Source organism: Staurois parvus, unplaced genomic scaffold, assembly GCF_062004578.1.
Source record: "Staurois parvus isolate SC_StPar_1 unplaced genomic scaffold, SC_StPar_1.0 ptg000006l, whole genome shotgun sequence".
Classification (NCBI taxonomy): Eukaryota; Metazoa; Chordata; class Amphibia; order Anura; family Ranidae; genus Staurois; species Staurois parvus.
The window spans coordinates 17457501-17475417 of NW_028317802.1; the positions used below are offsets into that span (position 1 = coordinate 17457501).

A 17917-nucleotide genomic window follows, 5' to 3' on the forward strand; every position below is an offset into this window, starting at 1 on the left:
TACAGATAGTCACATGGAATAAGGTCTGCAGTAGACCAATAATGCCCTGAACATGGCAGAAGCAGATCAGACATGGGCATGACCACCATAAATGCAGGATATCCCCATGCTGACCACACCCCTTAAAACATCTATCACTGCTGCCAGGATAAGAATGGGCAAGTCTAGCCAGAACCCAGTACCACCGCAAGAGTACTTTATATGCATCCTCAATGAGCATTTCACTATCATTGTCTAGGCCTTGCTGCAGTCCTCCCCCTCCAAACTACATCCAAGATCACACTCCCATTGAGTCATATAGGAGAGGATCAACAGGGACGATCTACTGTTAAGAAAGCTGTAAAATGAAGAAATAAGGCCAGGGGACCCCTGGGAATGTTGATAGGCATCTTACGAAAAGGGGTAGGTGGAGGTATGCTGAAGGGATGTAATCCAGTGCTGCAGTTGCAGAAAATGAAAGTGCTCTTGCCAAGAAATCTGATCAACTTATTCATGTTTAACCATCTACCTACCAGAGCTATTTTGTACATTTTTTGCACACATATTAAAATCTAAATTTTTTGCTTGAAGTGACTGTAAACTCCCAAAAAGTACATATTTTCTGAAAGCAGGTACTCCGGAGAATAAAACAGTGGTAGTTACAATTTGGTATGTCTCACAATATTTCTGCACTTATTTATTAAACACATATTTTCAGGAAAAATACACTAAAATTAATTGTAGTGTAAATAAACACAATAATGTGCTAAATTTTTTGGGAAAATATAAAAGATTGAGTTACGTTGAGTAAATAGATACGTATCAAGTCTTAAAATTGTTCATGCCTGTGGAATCACAAAAAAACTATGGCAACCAAAATTCTCCATAGCGATGTTTTAGAAGCCTTTACAGGTTATCATTTTAGAGTTAATCATTAATTAGGGCTCTAGAATTTTTGCATTCACTCTTTGCATCAATACTTAACATGTTAATTTACACTTTTTATATAGGGTTTGTGCGGGGGTGGTGGGGATGCTTTAAATATTTTTAATTATTTTATGTAATTCTTTTTTTACACTTTATATATTTTTTAACCATATTGCTATCACAAGAGGGCTAAAAAAAAACCTATATGATAGCATTGACAGGTGACAGGTACACTTTGACAGGTGACAGGTACACATTATAGAGACATTGGGGGTCTATTAGACCTTAAATGCAGCTATTCAAACACATATTGAGTTTGATTAGCTGCATCCTTCTCTACACTAGCTGAGGAATGACAGCAGTGACCATGAAAGTGACATAAGACACATCGCTTCCATGGTCATTAGTCGTAGGGGATGTCGGGGAATGGATTTTCACCAGGGAAGCGGTTTCCCATAGTATTGGGTTCCCCAGAGGAATAGGAGAGCTTGGGAATCACAAAAGATGCTGCCAGTAGGGGGCACCCTTTAAGAGCCCCATGAAAGTGATCAGGTGGTTCTAGAGCCACCTGACCACTTTTCTTAGTAAGCTATTAGCTGACTCTTAAAGCTGGTACCAAGCTCTCAGCTGCAGAAGCAGCTGTGAGCTTGATTTAACCTCTTGTCCACCATGTCATTTATAAATGTATTTTGGTAGACAAGGGGTCAAACTTTCCAGCAGAGTTACCTAAGAGAAACTAAATTGTATTTGACGACCACAAAATTATCTTTAATTCATTTTTATTATTTAAAGTAAATGCACACATTCATCCATGTTTCCATGCTTTGTTTTGTTGAGAAATCACTTTGAAACCCTCCCACCTCTAGGCAGATTATTCATATAGCATTTACATCCTGGAATCCATCTGCCCTTAGCTCAGATTTGCAGGCAGAAGGGTGTGCTTATCTGAGAAAACCCCTCTTCCCCTCCTCTAGATGAAAGACAAAATTGCCAATGAAGACTACTGGGTTGTATGACATAATTTTGAAAGCAAGACGGAGATCTGGTGTATCAGATTGAATGGCAGTTTGGTGTAAATGAACAGGCAATCAATTTACATCCAGCTTCCCATAGAGGAGAGCTGCATAAGCTGAGAAAACACAGACCAGTCATTCGCCTGCTCAGCGGGGATCATCAGAGAGATCTCCCACTGAGCAAGCAGACTCCTCCAGTGTGGAAGGGGCCTAAAGCTGAAGGAAACCAAAAATCCTCCCTTACAGTGGGGCGGTACCTGAACTGCAAGGGTTATCTGCTTGTCTATGTCTTTATAGGACTTGGTAAAGCACCTTTACTAATCCCACCCTCTGCTTTTGCCGGCTCTTTTGCTCTAGTCCCCTATGTCTAGGGTCCACTGATATCATCAAGATTCAGGGTCTATAGTCCTGCAGTAGACTTTAGGAGGCTAAAGAAATGACCACCCCCAGAACATGGGGGAGCGCCATCTGTCAGGGGAGCAGAAGATTGGGTAATTAAAACTGCTTTTCCATCCCTTTGGCAGAAGTGAGCCTTTAACCCTTGCAGTGTAGGTGCCACGCCACTGCCATGGAGAACTGTTAGGTTACCTTGGGTTGGGCTTGATTGTAAATATCCAAAATACATCTTAGCTTAAAAATGTTACTGACCATTAAGACAAAGAAGAAGAGTTACTGTATAAATGATCAGCAATTTTCCAATGTGTAAAAATTGTGATTTTTTTTCAGTGGGGTACATGTACAAGTGAAACTCGAAAAATTTAGGCTTTCCCTCCCTATGGAGGGTGTCAATGATGGTTTTCTGCACAACTGTCAGGTCAGCAGTCTTTCTCATGATTGTGATTCCTACTGAACCAGACTGAGAGACCATTTAAAGGCTCAGGAACCCTTTGCAGGTGTTATGGCTTAATTAGCTGATTATAGTGGGACACTTTGAGCCGAGAATATTGCACCTTTTCACAATATTCTAATTTTCTGAGATTGTGGATTTGGGGTTTTCATGAGCTGTAAGCCATAATCATCACAATTATGACAAATCACAGCTTGAACTATCTTGCTTTGCATGTAATGAGTCTTATCTCATATATTAGTTTCACCTTTTAAGTTGCATTACTGAAATAAATGAACTTTTGCACGATATTCAAATTTTTCGAGTTTCACCTGTATATGTATATTCTCCAAAGCAGATTTTTGGTTAGGGATCTTAACTCAATGCATGTGTATGCACCAGTGTCTCTGTCTCCATTGAAAACAATACAGCTGTGTTCAGATCCATAAATAAAAAAATGTTGTAAATGTGTCTTTTATTTATGTCCCTGTAAATGAGATCGTATGCAGGAGCTCAGTATTTTATATGCACCTCTGTGTTAGCCTATGTGGCCATGCACACATAGGCATTTACAGGAGTATTTGAAATGGAGTACTTAGAATAAAATAATTCATCAAAGGGACCTTCTGAGAGGAGCTTTTGAGCAGAAAAAATTTGTACTTGTGTAAATGCATATAAATGTACATAAATGTGTGTGCATGCACGTAAATGTATTCCAATGGTTACAGTAAATTAAAATGAACAAACTCTGGCCAGTAGAATGCATTTACGCTCAAACAATAAACATGATTAAACACGCAAGCATAAACGTGCATAAACACGCATACATATTGTAATATTAGAAGCATTTTTTCTGTCAAATTAGCACAAAAAAATGATGCTTATTTTCATAACTTCTCTCTCTCTCCCTTTTTTGCATGTATTTTGCTATTATTTTATCACTATATCCCCTTTCTTCAAATGTCCTTTTTATCTCCTGTGTTTCTCATTCAAAAGCTGTTTACATCTGAACAATGTTTTAACCTTATATATTGTCCCTGGGTATAGCTTTAAACATGTTATGGATAACACCTGTAAAACATGTCAAACATGAAAAACAGAATTTTAGAAATTGGCTTCCTATAGCTCTTAGTAAGGCTACAACTGTGGAGTCACACTGTATTAAATATGAAATTCTGTACTTCATATGTAAAATTTTAAATTATACCTGCTATAATTAAATAGGCAAAAATCCTGTACATTTAGAACTTTATTTACTACAAAAATCAGGTCACCTATGTATCTATAATACATGTATACAGATTATCTGAAAGGATTCATACCTTCAGAGATGATTTGTAACCTTTAATACTGAAGTCAATATGATAGCTTTCTTAAGTATCTCTGATATTTTAACATTGATATGATGTATTTATGTATACTTGTAGATATTTGGATTTTAAAGTGTATTTAATGATCTTAAAGAGAAGGGGTGGTATTTGTTTTGTGTTTTAAAGTGGTACTCAAAATGCAGTCTTCTGATGTTTTATTAAGATAATGATATTTTGATAAGGAACATGCATTAGTTGTAATGTAATCCTTCATACATTTTATGTTTTCCTGTGTTAAGACTAGAAAAAACAGAGACATTGGCTCATCGCTTTGCAAAGGCATTTTCCCTCAGATTAGTGAATTTGATAAAAATTAACTCAATCATGTGCAAAGAAAAAAAAACAGTATGTTTGATTGCACAGGATTGAATGATGAAAGTCATCAGTCCTCATTCACCAAGTTAAGAGAAAATTCCCTCTCAAAGTGAAAATTATTTTGCAAAGTGAACACCCTTTTTGCCTTTATTAAATCAATTCTATTGCAAGTACACTTCCTATTCCTGTTGGCTCTTTACAATTTAACTCTTGTACAATTTTTCTATAAATGAAAGTTGAGGGAATTTTTCTTAAGGATTCTGGAAGAAAAGTTATCCAGCTACACTCTGCACCCATTTTATAGAAGCAGAAGTCCATCTTTGGAAAATGCATTTGGTCTTTCCCCTTTCTTCCGCTTCCCATTCTTGGAAACCAACATGAGTAGAGCAGAAGCAGTAGTTTCCACTGCAGTTCTATTAATATGACAGAAATTGTTTTCCAGGTTTCTCACCATGATAAGGTGCAGTGTCTTAAAATATAGGGACTATGTCCTGATTCCAGATAACTGAGGCTATGTACAATGGACTACTAGATGTGAAAATTGTACATGTAGCCAGAGCTATTTAGCCCACTGGGTGCTCTTGTGCATCCTCAAGTCTTCTAACAAAAATAGTATTTAAATTGAAAGATAGCTTCAACACCACAACACTGTTTACACCAAGCAAGGAGAATAAAGTGTAAAGGCAAAAAAAAAAATATATATATATATATATATATACACACACACGTTAGCTTTGGATGAAGTAAGGAAGGGTTAGACACTTCATCAAGATGTTATTGCTGTGTGAACCTGCAGGGAGGATTCCCCCCTCTATTTGTCCAATCCTCAAATTTTCACCCATACAGAAAGTCAAGGGAAATTCAAAAACATTTCATAATGAGACAGATAAGTAAAAATAATTGTTGGGGTCCCTGATCTTTGATTTGGATCTTCTACAAATTCAACAACTTTTCAATGCCTAACATTAACATACTGTATGTTGCTAAAAGATGTGCCAAATTTAAAGAAGTCCACATTTACATTTCAATTTTTCATAAGATTTTAAATGTAAAATATGGATTATACAGTAATAATCTAAAAAATAGAAAAGGACAATGTTTTATAGATAAAAGACATTTACATGCACAATATGTATTATTCTTAGTAGTGGGGAAAAATGGCTATTTTAGATCTAATGAAGATTGTTAGTAGATATTGAACTTCCTCATTTCCTGCTCCAACAGAGCGTGTAACTGAAGTGAACACAGATATCTTCGTCACCAGCTTTGGACCAGTTTCCGATCATGATATGGTAAGATTCACGTTTTTTTCTCATGTTATGTTCTGTGTTCATGGAATATCGCTTCAAGGTCTCTGCACAAAGGGAATAAAAAAGATGAAACATATTTGCATATGGTAATAAACTTGTAAAAGACTAATTTTACCTGTCAAGCATCTGTGCATTATATTCCTCATATTCCCTTTTTTCATATGTCATGGTTGACCTACATGTAAAATGTGCTAAAATTGCTCATTATGTTGAATATATAAGTACGTATGTTGAATATTTAAGTATAAACCAGCTGCAAGAGGGTCTTTAAAAACTTTAAAAATATGAACTTTAGGTTCATGTATAACAATTATGTAAATCATATGCATATATTGCATAACACATATAAAATATAACTAAATTGGCTAGTCATAGCCAATTTTGTTATGGTTAACATTGCTAAATTGTTCTGCAGAACAATTATTGCTAGTTACCTAGTTGCCATGCTGATCCTCTCAGGTCTAAGGTCTTATCTTGACTGCTCATGCAAATACCACTGGCTAAGTAACTCTCCTGATCCAGCAACTAACTTCCCTACATAGATTCACACAGGAAAGCTCTATTTTGAGTCCATAGGTTCTTATTTTACCTGAAGCCCTGAGGAGGGTTGCATTGTCTGTTGTGAGCAGCCTAACCTGAGTCAGTAAGCTTTCTGAATGTTTTTGTCCCCTCTCCAATCAGCTATTAGGTTTTATTGTCAAAGCTTAATTGAACATGCTGAAGTTAGAAGCGGATTGGCTACCAGCTGTACCAGACTCTGAGTGTTCTAGGTTTAGTAAATTAACCCCAGTAATGTAGTGTACACCAAAGGACCACATGCAGAGGGTATAGAAGAGATTAACCCCTCCTCCTTTAAAATCTTGTTGCTTTGCAGCCTGAAATTAAGACAGACACAGTTTTTGTTTTATCCAGCTGTATTTACTGCAATTACAAGTGAAAGCTATAACACCAACTTGTCAGAAAAAAATTAAAAAAAAACATTTAAAAACAGATTCACTGAGATGGAAAAAGGATCCCCCTTGTTTCAGTATTTTGTTGAAACCCGTTTTGCTTTATTTACAGCCATTAGTCTGTTGGGATATGTCTCTACTAACTTTGCACATTTAGACTTTGCAATATTTGCCCACTCTTCTTTGCAGAACTGTTGAAGTTCAGTTAAATTTTATGGTGACTCTTTGTGGACTGCAGTCTTGTAGTCATTCCACAGGGGTTAAGTCTGGGCTCTGATTAGGCCATGCAAGGACATTCACCTTTTGCTCCTTCAACCACTGTGTAGTCATATTGCTGTGTGCTTTGGGTCATTATGTTGGAAGGTAAATCGTTTATCCAATGGCAACTTTCTGGCAGAGGGCAGCAAATTTTCTTCAAAAATATGACATTATTTTGCTCCATCCATGTTTCCTTTTATCCTGACAAGTTCTCCAGTCCCTGCTGCAGAGAAACACCCCATAACCAGATATTACCACCTCCATGCTTTACAGTAGGAATGGTGTTATCTGGATGTGATCTTTTGAGGCCAAGATAATTAAATTTTATTCTCATGTGAATAGAACACCTTTTCCCTGTGGCCTCAGAATCTTCAGGGTGTTTTTTGGCAAAGCTCCGTTGTGACTGTAGGTGGCCTTTTTTGAGGAGTTGCTTTTTCATGCAACCCTCCCATACAAGCCACATTTGTGGAGAATTTGTGATATTGTTGTCACATGCACACTATGACCATACTTTGTCATAAATTCCTGCAACTACTTCAGAGTTGCTCTCGGCCTCTTGGTAGCCTCTCTTACCAGTTTCCTCTTGAATCTTTCATCCAGTTTGGATGATCCAGGGAGGGTCTGTGTTGTCACTGTGCTTCTATGCATTGATAAAGAATTTTTTTTTTATGTATCTAACTCTTGACTTGTACCTGTCCACAACTTTATCTCGGAGATCTTTTGACACTGCCTTGAAACCCAAAGTTTGCTTCAGTTGCACTTGCAGGGATTGAGATGCTCCAGAAAATCTATTTTCATTCTGAGCTAATCAAAATGACCACCGTTGATCACAGTGGAAAGTCAAATGGCTTTGTTTGCCACTGAGGTTATTGGCTACACCTGATTGAGTTTACAAGTTATTTTTAGGAGGAGGGATGATCTTTTTTAAATCTCCAGGTTTCACCTGGAGTCCCAGCACCACAACCAGGAAGCATCTCTCTTGATCGTGTCATGGCCAATGAAGAGACATCACTCCTGATTTGCACTACCTTTAATGTGAAGTGGCTTGTGGCTCGGTGTTCAAGCAGCATACTACTACACAGCCACTTTCTGTTACAGTACTTACCTGTAACCATGTGCCTCCTTTTTTCTCCATGCCTGCCTCCAGTTTCTGGGTACTAGTGACTCCATTGCACCCTGTGCACCCAGTGACTCCAAGTGTGCTCACAGTCCATATCTGGTCTATGTGAAACTCTAGTGTGCCCAGCAACTCCAAGTGTGATCTCAGTCTACATGTCATTTAGGGCCTCCAGAAAGCCTAGTGACCCCAAGTGTGCCCTTGTTAACCTCTGTGTCTCCAAATGTGCTCCCATGTGCCCATGTGACACTTGTGTTTCCACTTGAAGTGGGCAGAAAGACCTAAATTTTAAGCTGAATTATGAACCATAGGGCTTTGATAATGCTATCAAGATTGAAAACTTGTAAATACTGTTAAAAATATTTATTTCCAGTTATTTAAAAATCAATAAAAACATGGTGTCATGTACAGTACATGGTACAAGAATCATGTAGAACAAGAATGGTCATACTGTACCTTCCTAATTTACACAATATCCTTAAACAGAAATTGTGAAAAGGAGGAGAGGCCAGATGACCAAATGTCTTCGGTGCTATTCTAGAAGAACTACCCAAGCTCTATAACCCATCTTTTCATGAGCTGCAACACCAACACAGCCACCAGATGTCACTCTCCTAAAGTAAGCTGTTGTACATGCTACTGGATAAAAGAGTGCAAAACTATAAAAAAAAAAAAAAAAAACCTGACTAGAACTTTTCCAATTTCTTAACTTGATCATAGATAAAATATGTCTCTATAATATATTATGGAGAAATCCAAATTCAACCTACCAAATTAGCTGCCCCCTTACAAAAAAGACCAAGCTGCTTAATGAGTTTAGGGCAGTGCCCACTGTCCCCACAGTCACAGGAAACTACAATAAAGCATAAACATATAATCAAACAACATTCCCCATACCAAGCCCCTTCCAAATTGCTATAGCAAAAATATTCTTAAAGATTAATTCCAGGTTTGGTTATATTTACATATTTATATTGGTCCAACTTGAACCAATCTAACTATGCATATACTATATTTAGTTGATTCTCCTAGTAGCTGGAAATCACTGTAGTATTCACCACTACTACAGTGATCTCCACTAATTTCCAGATCCTGTGCCGAGCAGCTTTCTTGCTGTATTGGGAACATAGGAAATTGCCTGCTTAACAAGGGTGACATTTAGGGAACACTTTGCATTTTCACATTGAGTGCAAAGCACTCTATGATAGGATGAAGTGGAGAGGTGAGACAGTGATGTCACGATCTCCACCTCATCTAATCTGGGAATGCTTTGAATTCATTGAGAAGATGCAAAGCATTCTCTGAATGGTGTCCGTCCCAAGTGAGTGACCCCCTGTAAGCAGCAGGGCAGCCAACAGTCCTGAAAGCTAATAGAGATCACTGTAGTAGCAGGGCCTACTGCAGTGGTTTTAACCTTCCACTGGGATAACAGCATTATGGTATATTTGTAGTTACATTATTCCAAGCTGGACCAATGTAATTAACTGGAAAAGATCCCTATCTGTAAGGCAGCTTTAAGTACTTTCAGGACAAATATCTGTCTTCCTACATATGAGTCAAATGTCCACAGCAGAAGGCAAAAGAAAAGATTCCATTGCCTTCTTAAATACTCCGTCTGAGCACAAGCAACACCCACCTCCATAAAGTTGGCAAGTGGTCTAAATCCTTGAAATTTTTAAAATCTGAAAAAAACTCACACCACCTGAAAATATTTTGCATTTGTTTATTGAATTTTCTAAATGGTAACTTTGTTTTAAAGGCACAAACAACAACACATGGGAGATAAAGGTCCTAGCATTCCCTCATGCTAACGAAAAATGTTTTTATTTTTTCCATTTCTGTTTTTTGTTATTTTATAATCCATTTAGGACATTTGCCTTTGCTTCCTGTCCAATGTGACAAACAGTGTTGCAACTAAGTCAGTAAGTGAGTGAAAAACTCCCAAGTGAGGCCAAGGACAACAGTAAAACCTGCCAGAGGTCCTTGTTCAATCCTTCCAGAACAAAAAAAAATTTGGCTTAAGATACACTTTAAAGAGAATCTGTCACTTTGCCCCTTCAGCTTGGGCTTGTGATGCCTTTTTCCTTTCGTAGCACAAGATGATCACATTATCAAGGTGTGCTGGAAAAATATTTTTCCTTCTCTGTGATTCTCTTGAAAAGTGTAGCACCCTCCTAGATAGGTGCGAGGTTAAGTAAATTTAGCTCTTGGCTCAATGTAATCAGTTGAGCTGCTTGTGATAATTTTGGTCTGTTCTGTGTTTCATGTGCTGCGGGGTTGACGGTTTCACCCTGACTACCTGGTTAGGTTCTAGAAGATAGTGGGCTGGGAGAGTCAAATCAACAGCTGAATATTTATATGATCCTGACCAATCCCTGAGCAGAGGTGTCCAGATGGTGGTTGGGAGGGATCATAAATAGCCTAGGGCTTGAAACAGAGGGGTTCTTGTTCTAGAGGAGAAGATCCCAACCTGAAAGGACTGCTGTTGTCCTGAGCAGACTTACCATAGGCAGGAGGACCTATTCTGCTGAAATCCGCTGGAGCTAATTGAGGGAATGTTCTTTGAGGATCAGGTTTGGGATCACAGTAGAGGTGTCTGCAAAATATTGGAGAGAAGCATCCAATTATCCACTGACATTAGTGAATAAATACCTGTGTTTTGCCATGGCTGGTGCAAAAAATAGGCAGCTTAAGCAGCTGCCTGAGGGCACCAGGAGAGGGGGGATGATAAAATCAAAATCCGCATGGGCAGAACCCATTATCTGATCTCAGGAGTCCAGTGACAGAACAAGTTCTTGCACTTGGCTACAGTGACTCTTCCCAGCAGGGGCATGCTGGTACTGGCACTAGTGACACCAACCTCACACAGTGTGCAGGGTGTTTCGGGTTCCACACACTGCAGTTGCTGGGTATGGCAGACAGCATTTCTCCCTCTCTTTCCCCCATTCCCCCCCCCGCTGCCTCAGACTAGCACACAGTGCAGAGTAAACTGAAGCCCCCTCCTCCTCATTGGCTCTTATGTTTTCCTATACAGTATACACAGACAGGGGCAGGAGGGGGAGGATGGCCACCGCTCTACATGTTCCATGCTGATCTGAAGTCTGTACTGAATGCAATACACAACATGAGATATGCAGGGAGCACAGGGAAGGGGGGGGGGGTGTCAAGTTGTCAACGAAAAATACTTGCAGTGATTTGGAGGTAATAGGATACTGTATGTGCTAGGGGGTGCTTTTGAGAGGGGAGAGGACTTGTGCTGGGTGGTGATCATATTTTATATCCGACCCCCTTCTCTCCCCTCCCAAAGCACCCCTAGCACTTACAGTATTCTTGTATCCCTCCCCCCACTGCATGTATTCTCTGGCAACTTGCCCCCCTTACCCCTTTCCCCAACTTCAAAGAGAAGCTGGCTGTTACAGAGGGAACAATTATGGCATCTGAGATCCCAAGCACCTCACTAGAGATTTGTGGCAATTTCCGCAGGTGCACACACTTTTTTTGGCACTAGGCTCCAGAACTTAAAGTTGGTTCACACCATGAATCACATAGGAACATGGTATACTTTCCTGTGCAATTCATATACCTTCCTAGTACAGTGCTTTTTCAGTCCATTCATTTGAATGCGCACCAAGAGTTGTGCATGCACTACTTTACAAAATGCACAGCATCCAGATTGCATGGTACTTCTGGTACGCAACCATACTGCATTTGTGACCTGAGTTTGGGGAGTCATTGAGTGGGCACCTGCTGCAGACTGCAACTGTAGTGCATTTTGAATGCGGTGTGGGAAATGCACACAGAATGCGGGTTTCCCTCATGGTGTTCAGGTGTGTCTTGTCTTATCTTGTCCTGTACTAGAGTGATTGAAGAGGAGTGCCCAATGTTCACGAAAAGTCTCACTTGATGAATTTTATAGTTGTCTATTGAAGATAAAAATAAACAAGTAGAGCCAACACATTTTGGGGGAATTACCTCCCCCTTATTCCTGGCTAGTATATAGAAAGAAAGATACATTGTAAAAACCCATATCCAGTTCACAGGATGTGTACAAAGTGTAAAGCAAAAATCTTTGTTAAATATAGATCCAAAAGTAAATTGGAATCCTCATTTAGTCTCTAAAATAATAATGCTAATAGTATATAAAATGAAAATATGTGGGAACACACAAAGCTTTATTGAACTATGCAAGACAGTCAATCAGGACAGTTCATGGCACTCCACAACAGGATGTAGGTACATCCACGATAAGCGGGCCCTTGGCTGTGGAGGCTGGCCTTAACACAGCTCCCACACAGCGTAATAGGGACAACAGGCTCACGGGGACCCATTGGGACTTCACAGGTAGCTATACTCCAGGCACGCCATGGGGCGGTTCAAGAAAGGGTAGTCTGTGCGCACACCAGGGACAGTTCAGGACACGGCTGGTCAGTGCGCACAGCAGGGACAGTTCAAGGCACGGGTGGTCTGCGCACACAGCAGGGACAGTTCAGGACATGGGTGGTCGGTGCGCACACCAGGGACAGTTCAGGACACTGGTGGTCGGTGCGCACACCAGGGACAGTTCAGGACACGGGTGGTTGGTGTGTACACCAGGGACAGTTCAGGAAACAGGTGGTCGGTGGGCACACCAGAGACAGTTCAGGACATGGGTGGTCTGTGCACACAACAGGGACAGTTCATGGCTTCTAGGGACACTTACGATAGGCATCTTGTAGGTGCTCAGCAGCAGGCAGCTTCCAGAGGGGGTAGGCGACTTGCGGACACTCAGCAGCAGGCAGCTTCCAGGGACAAATCGGTCAGCAGGCAGGACGGCTTCTCAGGGGCCCAGCGATCTTCAGACAGGACGGCTTCCCAGGGACCCAGCGATCAGCAGACAGGACAGCTTCCCTGGGGCCCAAAGATCAGCAGACAGGACGGCTTCCCGGGGGCCCAACGATCAGCAGACAGGATGGCTTCCCAGGGACCCAACGATCAGCAGACAGGACTGCTTCCCAGAGACCCTCAGCAACCGACAGCAGCCCTCATAGCGGCCAGCTTTTCAGGAGACAGCAGTGATTAGCAGGCAGGGGCCCTCCCAGCGACCTGCTTCTCCAGGGGCCCAGCAATCAGCAGGCAGGGGCCCTCCCAGCGACCTGCTTCTCCAGGGGCCAAGCGATCAGCAGGCAGGGGCCCTCACAGCAGCCAGCTTCTCCAGGGGCCCAGCGATCAGCAGGCAGGGGCCCTCACAGCGGCCATCTTCTCCAGGGACCCAGGGATCAGCAGGCAGGGGCCCTCGCAGCAGCCAGGAACAGCAGCGGGAGTCATGGCTGTGGGGTATGACCTTTGAGGAGGGGGGGTGGCTGTGGAGGCCTCAGTGGGGATGGCTGTGGAGGCCTGGTCCCCACCCGGACCTCCCACGACAGCGCTGGCCCCAGGGACAGCAGCAGGAGGAAGAGACCTGCTGGCTCTTGCGCCGGACTTTTTAAACCCCCCAAGATGCTTCCGGGTTGCTGGGGCAACAAGGCACGCCCCCTTGACTCGGGCCGCGCTTCTCGTGAGGGCAGCCTTTGTCACTGGGGCATGCGGAGACCTCTCGGTGGTGTGCCGCTGGGGTCTCCTGGGGGGGGTCACAGCTCCTCCGCCTAGATTGCAGGACGACCTGTGATCCTCATTTCAGGGGTCCCCTCCCCCCATTCTGCACAGCCTGGCTTCAGAGGCTGTGTGTAGGATGAGGACGCGGCAAAGGGGAAGGAGGGGGGGATGAAGGCACATCGTGACAATGTCCATATCTCATCAGCTTTGCTCAGCAGGGGACATACCAGTGTCCTGGTATAGCTCAGCCCAATATTTGCTGCAAACAGGGACTGTGCTCAGATTCTTAGGAGGAATATTAGTGTCCTCAAGTTGCTGCATAGAGTTGCTGGAGTATCCTAGAGTCACCCTACTCGTATCCAAGTTCAATTTCTGCTATAAAGCATCAAAAAAAAAAAAAACCCTAGACTGATTACTGAGTCAACAGAGTAACTGTGTGCGAGTGCCTTGGTGCAGATGCAACTACTGGGAAAGAGCCTATGTACCTTACTACTGGAGTACTACACAGGCCATCCAACCCCCCACTCCACAACCTTGCCACACTTTTCCACCACTCTTTTGTTTGTTGATATTCTGGGTTTGATATCTGTGTAAGCTTCCTGTCTGTCTGTGTCAGAGCTTTCACTGGTTTAATGACCTTCTCTTCTCCCCCATGTGGCAGTGCTTAGAACTGGCAAGTGGTTCAGTCCAAGCACTCCATAATTAGAAGGAAAAAGGCAAAAGTTCCTCCATGCCTGGAAGCTCCAGGTATTTCTGAGAGCTCCTACATATGAATTAAGTACTGCAAATAAGAGTGTTCAAAAGTGGGGAAAAGGAGTGGAAGTGACAGAATCTCTATAGAAAGTGTGATACCCTAACATTTCATATTTCAGACTTATGTCTGTGTTGCCATGTCCTTGTATTAAAAATATCCAATTGTCTTTGCATTGCTTCCTTTGTGTGAAATACAGTATCTGGTGATCCAGCCAATGCCCCTTCTTTCCTATTTCAAATTGACCACGCTAGGTTTGGAAACTCATCAGTACCAGCGTGGTCAGTCTGCCTCTTTACATGCTACTTGGAAGCACCGCCTTTTTGAACTCCATTGGTCAGATTTGCGCTGACACCCCCTGCACAGCTTATAATCGGGAAGATCATTGTCCTGCTGTTTCCCTGCCTCTTGCTGACACACACTCCTGAAGTCTCCACCCACAGCTCTCTAAACCTCTTATGCAGTTGAAAACAGATTTATCTATAAAAATGAAAAAAAAAAAAAGAAGGTATTTAGAATGTCTTTTTTTGTATATACATACACAAATATCATGCCTTGCATTTCTATTTTAAACTGAATGGGATGTTTTACAAGGTGAGATTTCACATATAATTTAAGTAATTTCTCATCTTTAGATTTTTAAACATCATTTAGCTGTAGGTAAAAAAAGAAAAAAGATGGTACAATATAGTTACACAATATAATGCAATTTTTTGTTTTAGGCTGGGGACTTTTCCACACAAAACAATGCATTTCTACCTATTTATTGCTGAGATTTATTCTCTGATTTCTTAATATTTCTGAAAAACTGTGTAACACTATATTTCTTTATTCTTCCACAAACAGGAATACACAATTGATGTATTTTTTCGACAAGGCTGGAGAGATGAAAGACTCAAATTCAAGGGCCCCATGACAGTCCTCCGTCTTAATAATTTAATGGCAAGTAAAATATGGACGCCAGATACATTTTTTCACAATGGAAAGAAGTCAGTGGCCCATAATATGACCATGCCAAACAAACTCTTAAGGATAACAGAAGATGGAACTCTGCTTTATACAATGAGGTAACAGTGGCTCCAAACCACATACTGAAATGCTATTTATTTTGATGTAATACCTGATTTGCAGAAGCTTGCAAATATTTTGTCACAGTATTGGATTCGTTATTAGATACACAGAATATAACTGGATACTAGCATTTATAGGTAAAGTTGATCCAGGGAATATCCGATTGCCTCTCAGGGGATCAGGAAGGAATTTTGTTCTCTGAAGGAGCAACTTGGTTCATGGTTTGCTGGGTTTTTTGCCTTCCTCTGGATCAACTGTGGGTATAGGATTATGATTTTTTTTTTAATAGTTGAACTGGATGGACTTTTGTACTTTTTTCAGCCAGACTAACTATGTAACTATAAAAAACATAATTTTGTAACAAAAGAAGAGATTGCATAAACAGAATACATTAGTACTAATAAGATGTCAAAGAAGTGTCAAAGGTAAGGTACATTTTATTTCAACAGTCCTTCCACAGTATTCTATACAGTATTTGTGATCTTTATGGTATGGCAAATAAGCGTATTTGTATGTGTGTATATATTTGTTTATATATCGTTTGATCTGCAAATGAAATTCATAATCAATCTGTCTGTCTCTTTACTGCAAGAACTACTACAAAATCCATCTGCCTTAGTAGATTTGTTGAATGCAGAAAATAGTTTATGCTTGTATATATTGGAGTATAGATAAGCTGATCTGTGCCCTGTTGCTGGGGAAATATCTTATTAATGTTTTTAATATACAGGTGAAAGATCTTAAGAAATGTTATTAATGTGTGTTAATTTATAAAAATAAACTTTGTTCCTATGCAAAATTTGTAATTATATATCTATAGGGCTAGCCATAATTGTTGAGAAGACACGGTTTCCTGCTGTAAGGTTTACCAGTTTGTGTCCTGCTATGTAAACATAGTGAGGTTTATGCATAGTTTCACCTGTAGCTGCTGCCTCTTCTTTAGGCATAGCATGTCTACCAGCACTTGGCTGCCCCCAGGACTTAGGACATGGTGCTCTATTTTCAGAACTGAGATTTTCCCCAGCAACCCAGAAAGGAGAGTTCATGTACTGTGTCACTTTGGTTTCAAGATGGTAAAGTTCAAGGTGGATGCTGTGTGTAGGTGTGGCAAAGAATGGTGACTGGTGGATTAGCAGTGGTCTGAGCTCACAGGAGATTGTTGCATACTATGTTATTTAGGTAAGGGAGTCAGGGCAGGCAGAAATCAGAAGAATATCCATATCCAGGCAAGGGTCAGGGAAGGAGGAAAACAGAAGAGTATTTGTATCCAGGAGAGGGTCAGGGCAGGTGACAGAGGAGTCATCCGTATCCAAGCAAGACTCAGTAACAGAGTATCAATATCCAGGCAAAGGCCAGGGAAAATGACAATAAAAGAACAATCCATATTCAGACAAGCAACAGTAAAAGAAGCAACCCAGACTCAAGGAAAAGCAAGGCACAAGGAACAGGAGCCAGGTAGCAAAGCCTATCACAGGTCCAGAGCCCGGGGCAATAGGGGTGCCACAGTCACACCAGCCAAAAAGGGCATAGGAGTTTTAAAAGTCAGCGCTGAGCTGTTGCTTAGAAAGGGGAACCCCACCTGCTGTCAGACAGTGAGAGCAGAGGAGCTTTGCCGATAGTGCAGGCCATTGCCCTGCAACCCTGGCACTCAAGCCAAAAATGGAATTCAATAAAATGGTAGGCTGGAGAAAGACTGACAGGAACAAAAGCAGCATTAGGAATCCACTTACAGCTCCTAACGTCACTTTTACGTACTGCACATTGTTGTGACTTGAGGATCCTCTTATCCCACAGCATGACTACAAGACATCTGTCTCATTGGTTATCAAGCTGATGCTCATACAGATGTTTGGGCTGGTATTATTTAAGCTAGGAGTCCATGTGATCATGGCCCTGTACACATAGAGAACAACCCTTTAGGTTGGTGCTGGATATACTGTACCCCAGTTTGGCTCTCTGACTTCTGCTAAGTACTTTTATAACATTCTTGGAATTGTCATATGCAGTCTTCCAGCTTTGTTGCCCCCCTGAAGTAGGCACATAGTAATTTACGTCAAGAGTTAAAAAATGTTTCACAATTACCATGCTAATGATTGTGTGAATACCTTCCTTCAAATACCTCATGCTACTTCCAATCTTCTTGCCTTTCTGAAAATTCCCAAATACTAGTAAAGCTAAACATTATCACTTTTAGGAACAGCAGAAATAATGAGCAGAGAAGATAGCAGTAGAAATTTATATGCCAATTCTTAAAGCTGAAATTTTGCTGTGCTTATATTTTGCTTTCCCTGCCACTTTCATCAAAATTATACTTTATTTTCTAAATAAAACCTCCCATTTTCATTACCCATTTTCCACCCTCCAACGGTAGTTGTACTGTGGGTGAGCAGTACCCCACAGGTTCACATACCTAAACGTCAGCTGAGGATTTCTGTTTTTACGGGCTCACATGCATGTGC

The 17917-nt window shown here is 41.1% G+C and overlaps 1 protein-coding gene across 1 annotated transcript in view; it reads left to right on the plus strand.

The window, feature by feature from the left end:
- GABRA1 (gamma-aminobutyric acid type A receptor subunit alpha1) overlaps positions 1 to 17917 on the plus strand; it is a 185187-nt gene that overhangs the window by 87243 nt on the left and 80027 nt on the right. The window contains exons 4-5 of the mRNA XM_089663299.1: positions 5655 to 5722; positions 15234 to 15454. Of these exons, the coding sequence (XP_089519425.1) occupies positions 5655 to 5722; positions 15234 to 15454 (289 nt within the window). The remainder of the gene's footprint in view (positions 1 to 5654; positions 5723 to 15233; positions 15455 to 17917) is intronic.